The sequence below is a fragment of the Cariama cristata genome, unplaced genomic scaffold (genome assembly GCF_000690535.1).
Source record: "Cariama cristata isolate BGI_N322 unplaced genomic scaffold, ASM69053v1 scaffold37506, whole genome shotgun sequence".
Classification (NCBI taxonomy): domain Eukaryota; kingdom Metazoa; phylum Chordata; class Aves; order Cariamiformes; family Cariamidae; genus Cariama; species Cariama cristata.
Window position 1 is genome coordinate 25,647 of NW_009621027.1, and position 23,930 is coordinate 49,576.

Sequence of the window (23,930 nt, forward strand, 5' to 3'; positions counted from 1 at the left end):
CAGGAAACGTCTTTCCAGGCAATGCATTTCTCCAGGTGTGGGCCTAATTCTGCCCCAGTCCGAAAGATGTGATACCTTTCTGCCTTTTTCCCTGCCAAGCTGAGTCAGACCTGGAATGTTGGCAGCTGCCTCCAGCTTTAGCTCCTCTGGAGCTGTTTGATCAGGTACAAATCGGCAGTGCTGTAAGCCCCCCCTTCTCACTCCCATGTGACACCAATGCTGGTGAGTAAACAGTCCCAGAGAGGGCTAGTTCAGGGAGCTAAACTGGTAGACAACTAACCCAGCATCCATCCCTCTTAATTCCTTCTTTTGTCAGCTCTGCCCCAGAAAAGCATAAATGCTACGATTGCTGCAAGGAAGGACAGGATCACAGCAGAGCAGATTTAGGGCAATTTGAATTGCTGAGGAAGTACAATATATTTTCTGAGGCTTGCTCACCCCCTGCAGGCTGTCAAAGAGGAGTAGCAATTCTGCAGTGTCTTTCCCCCAACAATTTGTGTCTGTCCCTGTGCTCCTTCCTCCATTGCATTAGCACCAATGACGGAGTGCAGGGCATTGCTTTTTCTGGTTTGGGGGGTTTTTGTTTGGTTGGGTTGGGTTGGGTTTTGTTTTTTTTTCCTCTCTCCACCCCCATCCCCAAGTTTCAAAAATTTGAATTTTTGGGGGTTTTGTCCTCCAGTCTGGATCACTGTGGGATCTATTGCTAGTGGTGTGTGGGAAGGGGTGGAGTAATGGCCCAGGTGGGACTTCTCGCTTCAGTGATAGTGCTGATCAGTGTAAAGTGCTAGTGAAGTAATGTGATTAGAGCATATTCAGAAGGCTGTAGCACAAAACTGGAAGCAGGCACTTTATTGAAATGATGACCACGAGGTAAGAAATTATTCTGGGGACCAGAAATGGAAAGCCGAGCACTGTCTCCTGTGCTGCCTGCCCCTTCCAGTCAGGCATCCTAATTGGTAGGCTACTGATGTAAGTGATCTCCAGCTTTTTCTCTTGCTTGGTGTATTAAAGTGCACAGAGATACAGATTAAAGAGGAGAAAGGTGCTCTAATCCAGACTTACTTGGTGGATGGGGCATTCTCCATAAGTCTGGGGGGCTTTGAAGGTCAGCATTGAACACAGGACTTTCCTATCTTAAGGACGTACTTAAGTGTGGCAGGATGCGCATTTTCATGTAAGATTTTTTTCGTCTGCATCTCATGAAAAAGAAATTTAGAGGCTTTGTGTATCCTTTGAAATTATAGTTGGAGGCACCTCACCCTTAGAGGAGGTTTCTGGGCTCTAAACGCTGGGTGTCTGAAAGTGTCTGCTTGGAGCACTGCGTTTGGCACCTGGTCCGTGTGAGATACTTGGGGGGATTTACTTGGGGAATGGGGGTTACTGCTGACGCTCCCTGTCCTGAGGCAGTGAATCTGAGGTGCCTCTGCTGTGGGACCAGGCAACTAAGAGTTAGGTTTTGCAGAATCTAAGTTTGATATATCTAACTTGGGAGTTTTACTGCAGTAACTTTTGCATTAAAAACTTTAAAAATTAGCTCCTTTTGAGACCACGGAAGGTTGTTATTGTTTTGGTATGTGGTTAAATTGCCAAGATGTTATACATATGTGCAAACTCTTCTTTGGACTCTTACACCTGTTAGCATAAGGGTGAAGAGAAGAAATGGGGCTTTGTGGGAGTTCTGCACAGACAGGCTGTATCTGACGTGGAGTGCCATACAGCCTGTATACCTCACAATACATATGGAAATACAATGCAAATGGTATGTGCCTAGAGATTTGAAAGTGCCTTCCCCACAAGCCTCAAGACCTAGACAAAAAAACCCTCCAGATTTCAGGCTAAGTAATTGTGCTTCAAGTGTGAGCTGGCTATGTGGTAGTTCAAAACCTGTGTATTTAGGGAGATTGTTCTCTGCCTGATACTTTGTAGAGTTGTTTGACTTTCTTTGCCCTTTTACATTTGTTATGCTGCAATGCTTATCATTGTGCAGGTATTAACTTTTATTACACAGCTAGGAATGTTGAGCTGGTGTGTCTTTTTTCTCGTTTATTTAAAAGTTTTCTAAGCTTCTCTGTAAGTATGAGATGTAAATAAATACTCTAAGTACCTCTCTGTAAGTATGAGATTTGTTTTTTTTCCATTTGTCTCCCCCAGTTTGCACTGTATGTTTTTACTCTGTCATAATGAAGAAGAAATCTCTTTACATCTCTTTCATTATTTTTAAATAATGCAAAGAGTTCCTTCCAGAATTTCTTGAGAAAGTGCCTTGGTCTGAGTGTGGATCACAGCCCTAAGTTCGACTCCACAAGAAGAGTTTTTAAGCGTCAGGGTAAAGCCTGTGAAGTTGGCCACGTGGTGCCAGACGGTGAGCAGTGCTCTCTGGAGGCCAAGAGCTGGTGCGCCCTCCCAGCTGGCAAGGGCCAACCGGTGACACCCTGACCAAGCCAACGTGCCAAGCCCTGCTGGGAATGTGAGCTGCCTCGTGAAACAGCATCGCTTTGGGATCGCAGTTTGCTGCTCAGCAGTTCGGGGTTACAAACTGAGAACCTCAGCTGAGCAAGCATAACATGGTGTATTTCCAAAAAGCATGCCCTTTTCTCCTTCTGAAGGAGAAGCTAGGAAATGGCTGGCTAGCCTCACCACTCTTATGTGTTAATGTGGAGGGCGGGTAGTTCCTCTGTCTTACAGTTTAGTGTTTGTATTTTGGTTTTATGCTTATACTACTTCTATTTCCTCTTCTTTCCCTTCAACTCAACCACTCATATTTTGCAGCATGGTGACAGACAACTGCCCCCCACAAAGAGTCCCAGCTCCATAGCGGCCTTTGGGAATGCCAGACTTAAGATCAAAAACTCAGACTTCCCAAGCGCGTTTTTGTTCTCTATATTAAGGATGGAGAGAGGCCTTTCTATCACCCAATATTAAGATACATAGGCAATTCCTCACAAGCAATACATCACTGCTTGGTTCAGTGTCTGATTTGAGCCACCTTGTCTCATTCACAGTGCAATGCCAAGCCTTGGCAGTCTATTCCTTATGTTCATGGCAATTTCACCTAGTGCCATATTGTCAAGTAGTTTCTCCAACCAAACCTATCTTCTCTGAACTGTAAGAGGCACAGAAATTTTCTTTAAAGTGCCCTGGATTTCAGAAGAAAGTTAATTTATTCTTTGTAAGTGTGAAGTTAAGCACTGCTTCTCTTAGGAAGGTGTATATTTTGATTGCTTTCTACATGATTTTTAATATATGTATTTGGAAAATATGCTGCTTCTAAAAGTGTAAAGGATGAATATTGCTAAATGGAAGAGAGCTTAGCCTCCCTTAGCAACTTGACTGAATTTTCACTTCACTGTAGATCAATTTTAACAGTAAAACCTTACCACACCAGTAGCCAAGTCTCTGCTGCCTTCAGCAGTGTCAAGACCTTGAGTATTCTCTTACATTCTTAATTTTTTTGGTAGGTAAGAGAATGAGAACATAATCTGTTCTCATGCGAGAGTAAATGGTGAAGGTGGAAGTGTAGAACTTTTCTCCAATTCATTATTTATTTCCATGTATTTTCATAGCATGTCAAGGCTCATTAGAAACGCCTTCCTTGTGCATGTCTCTCTCTCAAACCCCAGTCCAAACCAAATTACAACAAAATTCTACTTTCCTCAGGTGGAAGGTAGTGCACATTGACCAATTTCTGAATCTCTGTGCTGTGAACTCTGGTTGTCTGTCATATGATAAGCTGCAAAGAAGCTTGGTTTGGGAAAGGAAAAGCTTTTGGCAACCCACGTGACTGGATTGTAACTACTGGTTTATTTGATATCTTGCGTAAAGCATCAATTGCTGAAAGTGATTATTTGAGAATTTCAGCCCCTTTGGAACAAACTGAGGGAAAATCTAGGTGCACTGTAAAGTTGACACCTACATGTGACTCAAGTTTTATATGGGAATATATACACAGTCCAACTAACTGATTTGAGTTGTGATAAACCCAGATGATTGGAAGGGTATGGACAGGAAAATAATCCAAAACACCTCTTCTGTCCTTCCTAAGATTTAGAAGGATCATGAATTAGTATATAAAGCTCATTCTTTTCCCACTTTTTAGATAGAGGTGGGTTCCTTTTTAAGTCATTTGTCTTCCATTGCCTTACTTAAGTAGCTGTAAATGTCAGCTGACAGTTTCTGGTCTTCCTTTCCTGGACTTTGTCTTCTCTGCTGTGTGTAGTACCTTTGTAATAAGGAACCACATACTTCAGTAAGATAGTAATTGATAGCAGAAAGGTTTTGTAGACTCCTTAAAAAACATTAAACACTGTGACGTTTTTTTTTTTTTCTCTAAACAGAAAAAAGTCTTGCTGGAACAACTGACTCCTGTATCTCATTCTCCTCATTCTTCTCCTGAGGGGGAGAGTGGCACTACGCAGATACTTAAAGATGGAATTAGTTTGTCCGGTGCAACTGCAGCAGTTATATCCACAGGTAAAAGACAAAAAAAAAAATTAATGACATTTTTAGTGTGAAATAGCTTCCATTTCAAGCCAACTAGAGGTGTAATCTTATGGTAACATGCTGCAAACTTATTACTGTAAATCATTATCCAGCTACCTTATTTTCCAAAGATATTTGTAGGTGCCAGTGTTACTTTGCAGAACTAGTGTTTTGATGCCTGCATCACAGCAAGGAGTACTGGAGCAGCACAAGGGCTTTTGATGGATCTGCTAGACCTGTCAGTTTGTTCCTGTCTGAAGAAGGAAACTGTACAGTTCTTTCATGTCTGTCCCACTCCTTAATGTGTGAAATGGGAAAAGATGTAGCTAAAAACCCATGTGATATTCTGATATCATGCAGGCTGTACTGTAATATAACAAAATGGAGATTTAATCTCTCATAGCCTTACATTAAAAGAAACAACTCAGACTGTTTAGACAAAGTAAAGGCAATCAGAGGAAATACATTCCTCCTTCCTCTTATGTTTGCTTGGTTTTGAAATATAATGAAATGTGTCTTGAAAAGGATTGGCAAAAGAGAAATAAGCTAGTAAATGAACTAACTCATTGAGGAACTTGTAACCCTGTAGTGAAACAATTTGTATGTTGTCAACTGAAATCTCAGAAGTTTCTAAAAATTCCATAAATTATGATAATTTTGTTTGGGGTGCTTTTTACATTTAAAAACTGTTTTTACAATAGAAGTTGTCAGTCTCTTCTCACTCCCAGCTTCAGTCATAGATGAGGGGAAAATGTGTATGCGTTTCCTAGGAAAATAAACTTTTCAGGAGGCAGTTGTTGTTGAGCCCAGACAGAAGTTGCCATGAAAACTATTTTTGTTGACTTGTATCTTTGATTTTTTGTACAAATAGGTTTCCTCCAATTTTCAGACATCAGAGAGTGGGCAGATATGCATGAAAACATAAGATCATTAAAACGCTTCTAGAAGTACTTAATTTTTAAAAATCCAGGTTTTAACTAAGCCCAAACAATACTACAGTTCAGAAAATATGGCAGTCTTTTGTATAACAGAATGCTTAGATTGTCAGCTTAATCACTACAGAGGCACATTTTTCATTAAACTGTAGTAATGTCTTGGGTGCATTCCTGGTGACGTGGCAGCCAAGACCAAAAAGAAAAAAAAATCTTCAGTTGCAGCTTTTTCCCATGTTTTTCTGCCTTGCTGTTCCTTTTGAAAAACAGTTTTGCATCGTCTCTACAAAAAGTAATTTCAAAAGTCCTAATTGATTGTTTTGTGCTAAGCTTTAAACCACCTTACGGTGTTTCTAGAGAAGTATGTTTGTTTTATTTAGCAGAGAAGGCCAAGTTGTAGTGTGGAAATCATACACGAGTGGTTCGGGGCTTCTGAAGGTACAGACCTTCAGTAGCCATTATACAGGCACACAGGACCATTATACATGCAGATGTTAATGCTATATGGATGCTTCAGAATGAACATTGGTGGTAGGTATATACCATAGGGTTGTCTTTGTTGCAGCTTCTCAAATAGGAGAAAAATTAGGGCAGTAACTTGGTAAGGCCAGCTTTTTAGAATTCTGTCTTGGTAGTTTAGAGTACCTGCCAGTAATTTTTGCTTTATTGGAACTACTGTATGAACAGAGATTAGTCAAAAGATAAGCACAGATTATGACAGCTTTGTTATGTTAGTCAGGGAGAAGGGCTTTAGAGACCAGAAAGAAGTGAGTTTAGGACTCGGGCAGGAGAACCTTGACAGAAGACAGAGAAAGCACTTTTTATATGCTTTGAAAGTATATAAAGTGTGCGTGTTCAGCTTCTTGAGTTAACAGGTACCTCTTTTCCTCAAGATTAAAACTAAAAAGACTGTTTGCAGTTCTAACTTGGAAATGTCTTGGTTTCTTGGCAGTAAATATGGCTTGTTCTTTTTTAGTGTGTGTTTATGTCAACAAGCATGGAAATTCTGGGCCTCACCTGGATAAGAAGAAGTTTCAGCAGCTTCCAGATCACTTTGGACCAGGTCCTGTCAATGTGGTACTTCAGCAGGCTGTACAGGCTTGCGTGGATTGTGCCTATGAATCCAAAACAGTCTTTGGATTTCTGAAATCTGGCCACCACGGCGGGGAAATGATAACTGGTATGTGAAGACGGTTTGCTGCTTCTGTTTCTTCACTTAGTTGCAAACTTGAGGTAGGGCAGAAGAACTGAAGTAGCTGCAATGAGTTTATATCACTTTTGTAACTAAGCACAGTCAAGAACGTATACTTGTGAAGTCCTTTACTAAGAGAGCATTGGTGGTGTGTGGCTTACCTCGCTCTGGATCCAGGATGATTTGGACATAGCAACAGCAGTGTTAAATTACATAGGCGCAGTACAGTTAGGTTCTTAGACTAAGTAGAGCTCGTGCACTTCATTTAGCAGCTGTGGCTAAACATTTGTCAAGTAAACTCAGTACAAGTGCAATAATCAGCTTTATTAAAGTCATTCACATAATCTTATCCATACATAGTGTTTGTGTTCTTAATGCCTTAACCAAGTGGGTGAGAAGTTTTCAACTAACCTGTTTAGCTTCCAGGCAAATGATTCCACGTGTTGAAGTTGCTATTTCTTGCCTTCCTCCATTCCTCAGAATTGCAGCAGTATCTTTGGTCAGTGTTCATCCACCTATGTCCCCTATTATGGAATAGGTTTATTTCTATTACATATTAATGGCCGGTCTACAGATAAATTATCTCTGTATCTCAAACTGAATAGCTGTTGCTTGACATTTTTTTCTTCTAGGCTAGGAAATACTCTATATAGCACATCAATTTGTAATTCCATCATGGGCGATAAAAAGACTTTGTGTCACTTTAATCTCCTTACATTAACGCCAGATGTGAAAGATGATTAGTGGAATACAGGTTCAATTAAAACCTCATAAAGATGTTACTGTCTAACAATATTTAAAAAACAGCACCCTGACCTGTGCATTGCAGAACTACAGTAAGCCTTGCTTATGCATCCCCATGAGTTTGTTCACAAAATGGATGCTGCTTCTCTGCTGTGTAGTAAAGATTTAATGGCATTGTATATGTATGGTTTTGAAACCCGTATTGCTTTATTTTTGCAAGATATATGAAAGTTTATTACATTATTAATAACTTGCTGTACCTAACTCAGACAAGTCAATTTCCTTGAACAGAAGGCATGAAGACATGCATTGCTAGCATTCTGTTTGTGATTGTTTATCATGAAGGACTAAATCGTATCTGGGCTGTGACTGAGTAGTTGAAAATAGCTATTTCACAGAGGAGAGAGACATTTCAGAATCTTTATGTAGTTGTGGTTTGTTTACAACCACAGAATTGAAAAATTCTATACAGAAAGGAATTACTGTTCTGCACCTGGCTTCACCGCAAGGCCTGGATTCAGAGAAACCAGCTCTGTAGCCCTGGATTTGAGGAACTTGGTGATGTGCGCTGCTCCTGAAGCAGAGTCCTGGTCCAGGTGATAGGGAGCCACAAGACCCCAGTGGGTTTCTGGGGTTCTTGAGCTCTTGCCTTCTCACTGGCCTGTTGAAAAAGTTGCCGAGAAGTGGGTGAGCAAACACTCCCTGTCATTTTGTCCAAAATTTGTGTGTGATGTATTTTGAGAAGCACAAAATGTGACTTAGGTTAATGTAGCATATTACAACCAGCTGTGCGTGTGAACAGTAAGGAAGAAGAGGAAAGCTACAGTAGAACAAAATGAGGAATTATGGAATGAAATTGTGAGAGTGTTTTCTTGTAGAGTTTTTGTTTGAAAGTGGTTTTGGAGTATGGTTTGTTGTTCAGTTGGTTTTGGTGTTGGGTTGGTTTTTTTTTTTTGGCTGGCAAGAAAAAGGAATACGTTGCAGCAGACAGTAAGTGAAGAAATTTAAATCTTTTGTGGACTGATACTTTCATGATGAGTATTATACCTGCTGTAGGAGGAAACTGTATGCTGATGAGGACGTGGATAAAAGAATCTTGCTAGAATACATGTGAATAATTAGCGGGTTCAGTTCTTTTGGTTCAGCTGCCAAAGAAAATAATTGTTTTGAATAGAATTGAATTTAGGATTTTTCCATCTCTTCTTACTCAAATAAAAGCACAAACTGTTTTATTTTTGCTTGATGCATAAGGTTTCAATTCAGGCAAATATAACTGAAAGGAAATTAAAGGCTTGATTAACAAGCCCACTAATGGTGGTGGTGGTGTCAGCCCCTTTTTTTCTCCTTGTAGCGCAGAGACTATGGCGTTTGGTGGGATGAAATAGACTGAGGCTCAGATATATCTTCTCAAGCAGAGAATTAAAATCAGACTCTTGGGTGAGTTTCTTCACTATCAGACAAACACATTTCTCTGATAGTTTAGCTCTCAGCTTTTCTCCTGGCTTGAACCTGGTCTTTAAAACATACTTACACAATGGAAGGTGAAGAAATGAGAATGACTCTTCACCCCAGAGGCTGGGATTGCACACGTAATGCCAGTCCCTGTTTATTTGTCGTTGAAGGTTGAGGTTATTGCACCACAGGAGTACTCCTTTTTATTTTTTCCCCTAGCATTTATCTGGGAAGTAAGAGGCTTATGTTGTCCCCAAGCAGAGCAGACAGTTGAGTCTTTGGATCTGGACCCCACACCCTTGGTTGGAGTTTGTGCGGTTGCCCTCAGGTGTTCAGAGTACAAGGGAGCTGTGTTTGCACTGAGTCTTTATTTGTGGATTTTTCCCATGGTATGTCTTGCTGGGGCAGTCACGTTGCCTCAGCTGTTTCTTGCTTTACCCTCCTGACAATTCTAAGATAATATTGTTCTTTTCAGTGCTTCTTTTCAAAATGAGAAATTAAGGTGTGGAGAATAAGTGATTTCCCCAAGGTCATATAAGATGATCTGTAAGGCTATTATAAAGCGTTTTAAATTTTGACTACTACCTTGCAGTAAATTTGTCAGGAGATCAGGCTGTGCTTGGTCTCACAGCCCATTTGCTCTCCAGAACTGGTTGAGTTCCAAGCAAAAATTTGCCTTCGGAGACCCCTTCCTGAAACAGGAGGTAGAGGACCTTGTGTCTGAGCCACATGTGGGACTGCGAATCACTAGCGTTTCATATGAACGTTGGAGCCTGGAAAAACTGAATGGGCCATGGAAACATGTTGGTCTGGGGTTTGTCCCTGTAGTACTGACTCTTAAACTTTAAGCACTTGCATTGGGTCAGTCTGTCATGAAAGCAGATGAGAGAAGTAGCATATTGCTGGTGCTAGCTGGTTAACTTGCAGTAACTCTAATCAGAGGCTTCCTTACATCAACAGTGTAAGTAATTGACACTTCTGATTTCCTAAGGAAGCCTAAAATATGCTAAACTTGGGCATTCTCTTTGGTTTTGTGTATATTATCTGTCTCTCTTGTAACACAGTATGGAAACGTTCCTTAATTCAGATCTGTGAATAAAGGCTTTCTTGTCATTTCTGGTTTGTTTTTTTTTTTTTCTATATGCATCTGCTACCAACCAAATGTGATCCTTTAAAGCTCTACTTATCGCTTGGAAACTTATGTTAACAACAGAAAGCTGCATGACAGGCTGAAAACCAAGAAGACAAATTGATGCATAAACCTGGTGTTTATGCCGCTTCTTTCTAGCCGTAAGCTTAAGTTACAAGTTTGTTCCTGCTTTGTTGTAATGTCATTCTAATCAGAAGTAACTAAAAGTTTCAGCTGATGTACTGGTAATTATTTATCTGTGTATTGGTAGTAGTGAGTCTTTTCAAAATCTTACTAATTTTCACAAAAAAGGAAAATGTCATCAGCCGCAACACTCTGGGGAGCAAGGAAAGAGGTCAACAAATAAAAGGCATACGCACATGTCCAGGGTCTTTGTAATCACACAGTTTAAAAGACACCAGATCTATTTGAGGCTGTTGTGGTATCTCTGCCACCTAGCTCTTGTTGAAATAAATGGGAGCTTGACCACTGTAGTGTTGACAGCAGGATAGATTTCTCTGGTAATAAAATAGCAAATGCAAAACAGTTTCTATAGTCAGAATTTCAATGGTAATGAATGCCAGCACATTACCACAAATATGCTCAGTTCAGTCAGAAACTGAGAAAAAAAAAGTTGTTTGCTTCCTTTCCTTTTTTTAAATTTTTTTTTTCTTTCCCAGCAAGTACTGTAAAGGGTCTTTTCTGTGTTATCTCCTGCAAATAGGCAGTGGAGAACTTGCTGGTTTATAAGCAAACAACAGAAATTACATGTCAGGTTTTGGTGATGAGGGAATAGTTGCAAGTTTTGTTATGCTGGTGTGAATCCAAAATTAGTTTATTAAAATAAGTTCTCTTAAAGCAAATCTAAACTGGTATGGATCCAATGGAAGGTCAAATCAGTCCTTTGGATGTAAATGTGTTAAACTACCAGAATGTTTGTTTGCTCCTGTCACGTCTTGTGCGGTTTAAATCAAATCTGGATGTCTTCTCCTTTAAGTGAACGATGGTCTTTTACTATACTTCATGATGCTTGGGAGGTGTTTGACATCATCTTCTTATTCACAGCTTCCTTTGATGGGGAAAAGCATGCCATCAATCTTCCTTCTGTAAACAGCGCATCGTTTGTCCTACGCTTCTTGGAGAAACTCTGCCACAGCCTGCAGTGTGATAATCTCTTTAGTAGCCAGCCTTTCAGCCCTTACATGGGATGTGCACACAGTCCTATGGAGTATGATAGAAACAAACCAGGTACTGTCAAACAACTGTTATTTTCAAGTGCTGCTGATATTTTTGAGAAGGGTGGCCGCTTTATGAAATGTAACCTTTTAATCTGTCTTTCTATGACACGAATTGATTGAAATTAATACCCTCCAGTTCTTTGTGAATTGGTTCCAGTGTGGTAATGCTTTGACAGGATGGGATAGCTCATACCACATGTGCAGAAATCATTTTGTTCAGCAAACTCTTCCTTGTAGCCAAGCCAGGAAACATATGTATTGTACCACTGTGACACTGCTAAAAGGAGAAGCTTAAAACTTCACATTTCATTTGTTACGTTTATGTTCAGATCACAAAATACAGAAAGATACTGACTGCCTTATGAGAAGGGGCTTGCCCTGAAAGGGAATTCAGTCTAGCCCTTCACACACTAGTAAAAGGTCCTTTCTTCCCTCTTTATTCACCTTACTCAGTGGTGGCTCCAAAAATTTTGCATTCTACTATGTACAGTCCACTCTTCTAGTAGAAAAGGTGGGGTTTGCAGGTGGCTGCTTATGATATTTTGTATGAAGCCAGTATTGTCTGCCGCACTGAGAGTGTAGAGTGCAGAGGAAATGAAAGGACTTGTACAAGATCTCCCATCAGGTTGTTTGCAGGCCCTAGTATTACAAGTCCCAGCCCAAGGGTTACCAGGAGCCATAGCTGAGAAAACCTCAATGTCGGGGCAGTTTCAGAGATTCATATTCGGTGTGAAGCTTCTTCACAGCTGTCTGAGAGCTGTCTTCCAGGTGCTGCTGTAGAAAATAAAATATCTCCACCCCAAAGGAGAAATTGTTTATAATTCTGTCTGTCATATGAAAATCATTTAATTTTAACTCTTTTCAGAAAAGTAGCCAGGGTCAAGGTAATTTGGGTGATGGCAGTATGAACTAAGCTGTACTTCAGCTTTGAAAATTTGTATTGAAATGACTGGATCTGTGTGACACAAGAAACTGAACTGTAACCTGGTGAATGGCTGATGGACTTTCCCCATGAGCAGATTTATGCTAGAATAATAGGTCGTGACTTTCCTTTTCACAGCAAAAGAAGAAATACCTGAAAACAGGAGTGCTAAACGGTACTCTCAGGACTCCCCACCATATACTGCTCCTCTTTCCCCTAAGCTTCCCAGAAATGATGCTCATCCATCTGAAGGTAATTACATTATGTCAGGATTATATATGAGGATTATTTATGGTTTTGGTATTTCCAGTCAAAAATAACCGAGTACAACGTATGTGTCTGGTTTGTCTCTAGCCTTTGACAGGTCAAGGTGAAAGTATGTTAATTATTGATCACTGGTGCAGATTTTGCACTTGGGGAAGATCTACTGCAAGTTCCAGCAGTCCTCCTCCTAAACCTTTTTTGTGAAGGGGCTCAGGCAAATAGGTGACAGATGAAGCCTCCTGCTTCATATATAGCTATTTAGCAGAAAACCAATTGCCTTGAAATGGCTTAGGAGATAAATTGGAAGCAACTCTTAATAACTCTAGGCTGGGGCCATTAAGTGAGTGAGGGTGTAGCTAAAGGATCCAATTCAGCTGAGTTTATGGCTAGCTGCTAGTGAAAGTTGTGCTGCTCCTGCTCTCCTTGTGTTCTCATCCCAGCCCCCCTGGCTGGGTAGTGAGCTGAACCAGTGAGCAAAAGCACAGAAAACATTTTGGTGAAGGGAAGAGTCGTTTGCAGTTTACTCCTGTGGACTGACTTACCGTGGACTCAGATAAGCACGGGGAAGGGTTGAATAAAATGCAGGTCAGGTTGAATAAAAGGCCAGGGTAGCAGCGTAGCCTCCCTGTGGCAGCTGACTGTTAGATTGATTTAGCTCACTGATGAATAGCACCTTTTCCTGTACTACAGCTCAGCTGCAGTAACTGAGTATGTCTAGTCTAGTCTTAGTCTGCCTCAGATGCGAAGTAAAGCATCTAGGTTCAAACCTCAGTGAGAGAGGCTTAGGGGTTTTCTTACTCTGTGTTTGCTACTTAACTGATTAAGCCATGGTAACTTGTTTATGTTGAGTAATCCCATCTGATACGTACTTTCTCTTGCTGCAAGATATTTGCACAGCATTTCCAAAGGCCTTTTTGAAATATGATGGGGATTAGTTATTTCTTCCTTCATATTGTTACTTTTTTTTCTTCTTTTTGGAGATCCTGGGGTTATTTTGTCGATTAGCATCAGTGGGGGCAGAATGATCTCTTTTGTTCAGATTAAAAAGTCATAGGACTACAGTTAAAGCAGAAAAGGATATCAAATTAAAATGTTCAAAACAGTAACTTATTTAAAATGGTACATGTTATTTTATATATATGTAGCGTATTCACTTTTTTGTATATAATAACAGCCACATGAAATACAGTTCTGCATTGATTATTGATTTCTGTGTCTTTCCAAAAGAAGTACTGGCGTAATTCCACAGATACATTGTACACCTAAGTCAAATATTTCTGGTACGTAACTTAGTAAGTGTAGAGCACTTAATTATACTCAAATGAAGTTGTTTCAGTTGGAGCAAAACAAATGTTTGAGTAGATCTGCATTATCTTGTAAGAAATCTTCCTCAAAGTAAACATGCGTGCACATACTGCTTTTTAATGCTTGTTTGCTAATGGATCCCTTTTACATAAGAAGTCAGTGTACTCCTTAAAATAGGTTTTAAGATCAATAGTTCATTATAAAGTGCAGTTACTTGGATAAAAATAATTAAAATAAGTGTTTTGCCATGGTTTCAGAGGTTTCAATTTGTACTTTGTATTTCAAGAGGCAAAGTGTTCTCTACTGTTGTGTGTTTCCCATTAGGGCAATGTCCTCTGCTGAAAATCTGGAGGTAATTTTAAGCGGTCAGTCATGGGCTGGTTAACAAGAAGGATCTGCCCCCAAAAAGTTCTGGTTCCATTGAGACATAGTTGTCTTGGAATAGTTGTTTTGAAATATCATTTGAAGGCAAAATGGAATAATTGTGGGAAAGGGTCTTTCAGACAGCTCATTTTCCTTCTGATCTGCTCAGGGATGTGTTTTGCAGATTTTGCTGTCTTTCCTGCTTACTAACACTTTTCTTAAAGTTGGGAAAGATAGAGAGGGGGTGGAAAATAACTCAGTCTCCCTCTCCCTGAAAACAGAGTGTTCTTACTACTGTGGCCGATGACATCATTCCATTATGTATGAGGCAGAACAACTGGTTTCTAATTCCCAGAGAGCTTCAAGAAAACAAAACATCCGGTTCCTGCTAAGGCCTTCACTGTTTAAACAGTCTGTTGTCATCCTTACATTTGAAACATACGGCCTTTTATTAATCTACCCAGAGATCAGGCATTCTGCAGTAGAACCTCCCATCTCTTTCCATACCACTGTTACAACTGCTCAAAATGTCGAGATAGAAGAAGGGTGCCATTCGTTGCTCCATGGATTGCAAAGCTCCATTTGCTAGATGCGGATTTTGAATCAGCTGTCATACTAGTTGACCGCTTTTTTGACAAGATTGCAGCTGCGTTTTATTTGTAGAGAAGCTAGATAGATGGAAAGGAAAGTGGATTGGACACCATAGTTGCTGGACAGAAACACCTTCTCTAAAAACATGATGGGAAATATGCTAGCTTTTTCACCTTGTGTATGTGAATTGAGAATTTATAGTAAGATAAATTCAAATGCTGGTATCTTGGGGGAAAAAAAGCAGAGTTGATCTTTCCTAGCCCTGTTTACTGTTGTTTACTTCAGGATATATAACATCAGAGAGAAATCTGGGATGTAACTTGAATAAATACAATTAAATTCTTTTGTAATACAGTCAATTTTAAAAAATCTTTTTGTCTTCAAGAATCTTGACAAGGATTATGTAAAACAATTATTTTAAAAAACCTCTATATTTGGGACCTCTGCTTGTTTACCATAAAATCTACAAAAAGTTGTGGGTTTTTTTCTTAGTACATCACATGGAGTTGGTTGATGCATGTTTAAATATTGTAGTTGAAATTTTCTGCTGAGGAGTGTTGTGTTCATTGTTTCATCCTACCTTTCAAGACTTCTGAAATCTGAATCAATAGATTGTCAGTCAGACCTTAGACTGCTTCATATAGCTTTGCTGTAACTATTGAAAGTATCACCTCTGCCTTTTGGTCTCAGACTGGTATTTCTGTTAGTAGTTTCTTTCTCTACAGTTCTAATTTTCCCTCAGTTGGCTACCCTTTAATTTTATAGTATCATTGACTACATCTCTTAAAGTCTCTCTGAAATTCTGTAGAATGGTGGCTTTTGTTTTTCATTTTGGTAAGTTGCTGCAACTACTTCAAGCTGACAAATGTAAAGAAGTTAGTTTTCTTGTTTGTTTTCTTTGAAAACCTCAGTAACTGCTTCTTTGCTTTTGTGATTCAAATCTAACAAACTAGAAAGTTTTGCAGTGGTTCTTTTGAGGGTTGTGTATATGAAAGAGAAGGGCTTGTGTCCATAAAAGCTTCTTTATTGCATGGCTATCAAGTTTAGTAAAAGACGTTATATTGTCTTGTAGATCTTGCCTTACCGAATTCACTAAGTAGGGAGCTGGCTCTCTGAGCGCCATTGTTCCCTTTCAGGATTATGCTGTCTGAAGACCAAAATACGCTTAAGAGTTCTTCACTGCGCTCTACTTTTAAACAGGTTTCAGCAGAAGAATGAAGACCTCATGAAGCAAGTTGAAAACATGTTTGAGAAGCTCACTGGGTTTTTTTAGGAAAATAATCTTCCTTTAGTTTTAATTGGGTGTTCACCCAAGGAATTCTTGAAAGTTGTCATATAAGAAAGGTAGTAAAAAGCTTATTTCAGAAACTTGTTTTGCAGAACATACCAGTTCTTACCCCAAAGAGAATGCTGCTTTACTAGCATATGTTTTATAACTTCACTAGAGTAATTTTCAAGATGGTAGCATGGGGTTTACACCTCTGTGAACCTGTTAGCTATATTTTCCAGCTCTTAACTCTCCTGCCAAAGCAGCATTTGTTTCATACAGATTTGTCCGTCATGCTTCCAACTTCTTTCTCAGGCTAGATGTTGGCTTGGTGCAAACAGAGAAGAATACAGATGATGGCTAGAGAATGGAGTGGTGTTCTCATTGATTTGGGTTTTTTTGGTTGGTTGGTTTGTTTGTTTGTTTTCCTCACATAGCATGTTTCTCCCAATCAGACCTGAATTCAGTTGACCAAGAGTGGAATTTTCAGTAATCAGTCATGGCTCCTGTCTCATGGCACAGGGAAAGGGATCTGCTGAACTCTGCTCATCTGGCTTAGAATCAGTATTGACAGGCTCTAAAAATTCAGAAGTCTTCTAAGCGGGTGTTATTTGTGTTTTGCAGAGTAGAAATTAGCTGATAAGTGATAAGAATGAAAAAGCTGAATGCTGTTATACTCCCTGAGACCTGATTTTTTTTTAAAAAAAAAACTTACTGAGTTCAGTAATTTACATGTATTTTGAGGGGTTTAATTTAATTTGTTACCCAAAATTTACCTGAAAAAATAGCTTTCCAGAGTGTATGCTCATAGAGCCTGCCCCATGCACAGAACTACCTGTATGTAGATACAACGTTGTGGTCAAAATGTGTTACGTTAGTGTGCCGTACCTGGCACTCACAGCCTTCTGTGACTTTGCCCATAACCTGTTCAATTTTTAATGGAGGCCTTTGGGTCTGATCGTATTGGGATCTATAGATGATAATTGTCCACTTGTTTATGAAGTTAGTGACTCCCTCTGCTGTTTAGAACAAATTAAACAATTGTTAGTTAACACGAGAGTTTTTATTTATAAAAATTAAAATTTCTTGCAAGATAAATGTAACGTACTCTTAATGGTTAGCTTTTTGAGAATATGTTTTAAAAATGATAATGAATATGATTGACTAAGATTGTTCGATGTATCAATATTAACGTCAGACAAATTTACCCAAAAAAAACTTCCTGTGTCACTTCCCTGCTCATAGTATTTAACAAATACAACTGGAATAATTTATGGAAGACTGTTTCAAACTTGACATATTAAATCTTTTGCTACCAAATTTGTTTTAAAAATACAGTAAGAGCCCAATGGTTACTTGAGGAAAAGGGGCAAACATTCAGCAACAGTGATTGCCTTGCAGGAGATTTCTGAACAGGCTTACAATCTGTCAGTGTCTTCAAGAGAACGTAGCAAGGAGTTAAATAACAAAGGTATAGTGTCCATCACTTTGAACACATTGATACTTGCTTTTTGTGTAGCAGAAACATTACCTATAGAGGAAAACAGCATTTCCAAAGAACACCGATTTTCTGAGGACTCTATGGATTCTGCACTTAATTCTGTAAATCCTTCAAGCCCAGCCCGTCGAAATTCCACGGAATATCATACTCCAGGGAGTGCAGCATATTTCAGAAATTCCCTTCAGCCAGTGACTGCTACCTCAAAATCAGCCCCAGTCCTGCGCAGGCTGTCCTTGAGCTCTGCTGGGAGCAGCGGTTACTATGAAGTTAGCAGAACTCGAATCCAGAGGCGGATTGAAGGTGTGCTATATAACTGAACTTTCCAAAATATGTAACTGCTTTTATTAACATACAAAGTCCATGAGTTATGAATAAAGAAGTTCTTTGCCATAGAAAAGCTTGCATATGGAGTGAAATGTTATGCTGTTGCCAAGCATGTCAGGCTTGCTAACGTGACTGCAAATGCAGAACTTAAGCCTCTTAGAACCTGCGGTGCAGCCTCGGAGGGATGGTAGTCTTGCCTGCTGCATCTTCTTCTCACTGCTGTTGTGGACTCTGCAGCAAGCCAGACCAAGGACGGGTAGTTATGTGCAGCTCACTTCCTGAGCGTCTTTTCGGCTATTACCATTTTGCTGAAATACAGGGATAGGGTTTCCTCCTGTCTCTCCCTCTGCACAGCTTAACTTGCCTTTGCCACATTCAATTAATGGCATCTTGGGACCCAGGAGCCAAGTACAAGTTGAACTAATCCCTCTAGGTATGTCATAGTGCTAATGTTTATGCTGCTGTAAATATTTGCTGTTATATAAGGCATTTAAAGACAGATGGAACAGTTCAGTATTATTTGGAGGAAAATGAAACATCTTTCATTTTTAATATATTGCAAAAAATAAAAGCAGCGTGTTAATATTAAGAATGTGAAATGAAATGTGTTATCCCTGTATAGACTATTGATACTTCTTCTTTTCACAATATTTTTATACTAAAAGCTGCAAGTTCCACAACTGGACCGGATCTGAATTCACTAAAAAGGGAACCTTCAAGAATATTGAATAGAGATCCTTCCACCTGGTCGATAGAGGAAGTAATGCGTTTTGTGAAAGAAGCTGATCCACAGGCACTAGCTCCACATGCAGAACTCTTCAGGAGACACGTAAGATGCATATCCATTCTGTTCTAGTGGACTGTGTGTTACGTTAATCTCTTAAAATACAGCTTTCGTGTCTGTCACTCTATTTGCAGTTGAAGGTAGAATAAACTCTACTCGTATATTAGAGTAAGGCTGAAAAACATTTTTCCACCTGAAACTCCTCCTGCAGTATATTTCTCTGTGTTCCAGTCTTGCTAGACTAAAGTAAATACCCACTGCTTTCCAGCTTATATGGAATAATATAATATAGAACTGGAAGTATCTAATACCTAATGTAATATAGAACTGGAAGTATCCAAGTTCTAATGGCCAACATCCCTGGTACCTCTGTCATCCCTGGTACCTCTAGAGAAGATGGCATTCTGAGGTACAGCATGGGGCATTTGGCCTACAGAGATGACATCTCTCTAAGACAGTCTGTTCTGGAGACTGATTGTCCCGAAGTAGAGATGCTGTTACGGCTCATTAGCTTTACACTTGGTCATTAGTACTAAAATTCAGAGAATCAATTGAAATGTTGAATTAATCTGTTTTGAAAACCAAGATGTAGGGTTTCATAAGATCAAACTAGATGTTTTATGTAGGGAGATAAACTGTGTCAGCTTCTCTGTGCTGTTTTTGGTCTCCCCTCTTCCTTCTCACTGTGCTTTTCTATGGCAGGTTGCTCAGCAAAAAGTTGCTGTCTTATTTCATTGTATATCTGGCCCTCCAAAAAGAGCTTGGCTTTCTCTTTAGTAGTATTTCACCCTTGTTCTGCACCAGCTCCTACTAACAGCTAAATCTCAGAGTAAGCTGGATTGGAAGGATAACTCAAAATAACTTTTAATGGAGCTTCCTGTCTTATGCTTTATTCCTAGTTGTATAACAAGACTAAATGTCATTTGTTTTGTCAGGTTTATGTTTAAAAAAAATAAGACAGAGTCATTTTCTTTATGGTGTTTTAAGGAACTAATTGCCTGTCTACAGTATGTAATGATACTAAGAGCTTAGGACTGTCACATCTCAGCAGCTTCTCAACCAGGCAGTTGAAATCTGACTGGAGTTGTCCTTGGTCTTGATCCTAACAATCTATCTGGTTTAACCTGGACATAGGTCTGTCTTATTTCACAGATTTAGATGGTCTGTAACCTCTTCCTCCATGTGACTGTTTGCATGCACATGCCAGAATCCTCCCACAGCTGTGCTCAAGGTTCAGTGCAAGGCCTCAGTGCTTGGATTGTTTAATCTCGAACTACACAGACTTTCCTTTGCAGCTGCTTTTTTTTTTTTTTTTTTTCTTTTTCCCCTTGACCACTTTTTTTTTCAGCTGGTACCTAATTGGTCAGTTTCTTTCACTTACTATAACTTTCTTTAGCAACTTAAATACCTCAATCATATATTAAAAAATACTAAAATAAATTCAATTTCAGTGGCCATCTGTAAATATCAAGTTATACTAAGTTACTGGTTTATATATAGTAGATAAATTCTTACTACAATATAAACAAATATAATGTACTTTCCAGTTTTATCATGCAGCTTGTTAAACTAGTTGTATGTTGTTGTGTTTATTCTCTTCCACAGGAAATCGATGGGAAGGCACTGCTCTTACTGAGGAGTGATATGATAATGAAATATATGGGACTGAAGCTGGGGCCTGCCCTGAAGTTGTGCTACCACATTGAAAGACTTAAACAAGGAAAGTACTAGCCAGTGGGGGAGATACCACGAATATGTGTGTTCGTATCACACTAAGCTCTCAGGTTCACAGCCATCGCCTTTATTTGAAACTATTTTGCTGATATAAATAATCTTTATTTTTTGAAAGTGCTCTCAAAATGTAAAAAAGACATTCAGGATAAAGGGGGTGGGGGAGGAATCTGTATTGCATACAAGTATTTTGTGAACTATTTCAGAAAGTTTGCAGGCAAGGACAGTTGATCATACTGGGAGTGGGCAGGTCAGGTTCAGGTAACAGTGCTCTCCGAATCCTGAAAAGTACATTCTCTGTTACAGACTTCAGCCAACGTGTTCATATTCAGAACCAAAACAGCTGAATCCCAAAGGAAAATAGTAAAACAAACCAGCATCAGATGTTAATAATTTTTACAGGGGTGGCTGTAAACTTTCATATTGCAAGAGAAATTTAAAATAGAAGATCGCATCTCTGTAGTCAATACTGTGTCTGGTCCTCCAGCAGAGTAGTACTCTAGTACGTTATTCTAGATTATTCTTCCTAGATTCCCATAAAAGGAATAGCCATATGAATTGTTTGCGGGGGGGATGTGTGGGGAGGGAAGGGTTATGGAGAAGAGGGCTTAATACAAATATAAACTTTTATAAAGTGTGATTATCAGTCCTTTGATAAGTTATGAGGACAAATGTACGGTATATTGTCAACTTATACAAGCAATAAATATTTCTGTTTCATGGAAGGGCATATTGGCTGTATAAACAGCCATTTCTGGGACAGACTGATTTAACTGGAACAATACATCCACATTTTAAACATTCCATCTTTTTGCTAGGTTTGGCATGGATATGTGTGTTCATGCTTTTTATATATACACGTGTATGTGTCGGAGAAATACATACTATATATATAAAAATATACATACACACTGTACATATGTATTCAGTTTTTTAATGTGTACTTTGCACTGTGCCAGAGAGAACTGTACAATTTCATGTTTGGGTTTTTGGTTTTTTTTTTACCAGTGAATTTAGCTGTGTACTACTTTCATATTCAGTAGCACCTGTTTAATTTGTTATCCATTCTTGGAGCCAGAAGGTGACAAACAATCAAAGAGTGGGTTTATTCATACAGGCGAGATCCCTGTACTATGCAATACTCTTGGTTATTCATCCCTTAACTCTGAGCCATATATTCTGGTATATTTCTGGAAAGACACATTCGGTTCCAATGTTTTGGGCTTATATTTCCTATAAGGAAGTGCTACTATGTAACCAATAAGCCTTTTTTGGGTAAAATTGGTGCTGTTTGTATAAGCTGCAAGAATGAGTAGTGATAATAAAGCAGTTTGTTGTCACTGCCAATTGTAATATACATCAGGGACAAGAACATATACTTCTGCATAGGAAACTGAATGTACTGTATGTAATAGTGCAAGTGATAAAAACTCTTTGCTGGGGAAGATGTAGTCCTAAAATGGTAGGTTTTACTGTATTTCTTACTGCCTTTTTATACGAAAGCATATAGTATAAACGTATTTTTTACAAATTCCTTTTCTGAAAATGCCTTGCTTTACCTATAGTCTGATACTCCTCAGGTTTCAGCAGAGATACTGCTGCAAAATAATAAATTTTGTGGCTCATAAGTGTCCAAGTATTTTGTTAGTTTAAGTGACTGCACTTAATTTAGCACGTCATTTGGACTTTGAGAATTGTTTTTATTATTACATCATTAGACATTTGACACAAAAGGTTATCTATATTGATTTGTTTCGCATATCTTTTGTGGTGCGTGTATGCTTAGATGAATAATACAAGCATTCTCTTTATAGTAAGAAAAGGTCAGAGCATTGATTGGAGAAACAGAATATTTTCTCTTTGTGTTAGGAAAATGCTGACTTGATTGTTGGTGTAACTATATGAAAATTAGCTATATATTGAGGAAAACATCATGCCCCACATGTTCTGTATATTGTTTATACCTTACTTCTTCCACGCTTTATTGTGCTGAATTTCAGGGTTCTTTAGCATAAAAAGATCTCATATGATTTAAGTGGAATTAATTGACTGGAAACAGTTTTCATTTTTTACGTTGCCATTGGCATAAGAAAAACAAAGATGTTTAAATTTTCTGTTTGGCCTTTATGGAATGACATTTTTGTACATGGCACTATTATGGGTATAAATATTTGTTCAAGGCTTTCTGTGCACCTGTGTACACAGGGATTACTGATGTTGCAGTACCAGAATTTCACGGTGTGCTATAGCGTGAGATTCAAGCATTCAAATTGTTGTAGCACAATATGTTTTTTATTCTTTATTTTCAATGGGATGTTGTTATCTATCAACAGAAATAAAATAGTTTGTTCGTTGTTGTAACTGTCGGTTTTGTGTGATGTTGTGTGTATGTGTGAGCGCTGTTTGCGTAGGCAAGCGTAGCTGTCTTATCTGGCATTTGGCAGTTCTTGACAGTTCATGTAAATATCTGATGTAAACAAGTTTTAATCAGAAGGGTAAAATCATTCCAATACTGTTTATCTGAAGCAATTAATGTTTGAACTTGGGTTGGTCTATGCTTTCAAAATAACAATTTAGGAATATATTCAACTATTTAGTTTTGCATACAGCATTTTGCCACTTAGAGCTTACAGAATTTGCATATAGCCACTGAGGGGAAGCGACTGCTAAAAACTGTTTGTCCTGGGTTCAGATGAAGACCTGAAATATTTTAAATCAAAGCAATTAATGGCAATCGGTTTGAACTTCATACACTTCATGCTTTCTTATTTCTATGATACAGAAGTCTGTTGTTCCAGTGGGTGTTTAAAAATTGGGTTAACGGTAACCTCAAATTGGGTTAATGGTAACCTCAAATCTTTCGCAGGCAGATTATGGAACTTGACTATTGTCATTACCAATTTCCTAGAGGCATTTTGCATCTGATCGCTCTCAAAAGGTACGGGATATCTTTTGGGTGCATATTTGATATAGAAGACAACATGATGTATTCTCTTTGTTTCTCTGAGTTGCTTTTCTATCAACAGGGATTCATCTGCTTATCTAGGTCTCTATCTTTCAGTCATCTTGCAAGACAGTGCCATAACTCCTCAGTACATCGTAAGACCTCTTCTATTTGAAATTAAAATGCTGTTGCCTGGGAGGACTGGCAGCTCTTGCAATTCTTGTTGCAGAAGGCCTATGCAATATTGAAATTGAAGAGTGCTGTATGGCAGGGTGATGGTATGTTGTGCTTGACATGACTGCACTTCTAACAAGTTTGTTATGGATATTGTAGGACTTTTTCAGGAATGACAGTGAAAGACAGCAACATCATGTTATAAATTTTGGCTCAAAGGATGGAGCATCCTCTCCTTTTTTTGTTGCTCTTAATAAAGGCATACTATTTTTTACTTCAGGTGGGTAGATACAGGGGTGAAGATGTTCATCTTGAATACTCATGGTATTTGTAGAAACTCTTTTGGCTTTCCAGACACTCAGGAATATAATTTGCTCAAAAGCAATGTTAACCTTCTCTGTAACTCTGATGACAGTTCTATGTGAGTCTGTGGATGTGATTGTGTGCCCTGAATGTGATACAAAAATTCGGTATTTGAGTATCTGAGGTATTCCTCTAGGGAAAAAATGAAGCCCTTGGTAAGGATGACTGAAATCTTGAAGTCTGAACCTGGTCAGATGAAATGCCATGGTTCTTTGTGCTTGTCTTTCCTTT

The 23,930-nt window shown here is 38.9% G+C and overlaps 1 protein-coding gene across 1 annotated transcript in view; it reads left to right on the forward strand.

The window, feature by feature from the left end:
- Positions 1-20,378, forward strand: part of SCML2 (sex comb on midleg-like 2 (Drosophila)) — a 44,367-nt gene extending 23,989 nt beyond the window's left edge. The window contains exons 6-12 of the mRNA XM_009701811.1: positions 4,335-4,470; positions 6,388-6,591; positions 10,994-11,176; positions 12,227-12,340; positions 17,398-17,679; positions 18,369-18,532; positions 20,093-20,378. Of these exons, the coding sequence (XP_009700113.1) occupies positions 4,335-4,470; positions 6,388-6,591; positions 10,994-11,176; positions 12,227-12,340; positions 17,398-17,679; positions 18,369-18,532; positions 20,093-20,218 (1,209 nt within the window). The 3' untranslated portion in view covers positions 20,219-20,378. The remainder of the gene's footprint in view (positions 1-4,334; positions 4,471-6,387; positions 6,592-10,993; positions 11,177-12,226; positions 12,341-17,397; positions 17,680-18,368; positions 18,533-20,092) is intronic.
- Positions 20,379-23,930: the final 3,552 nt, after the last annotated feature.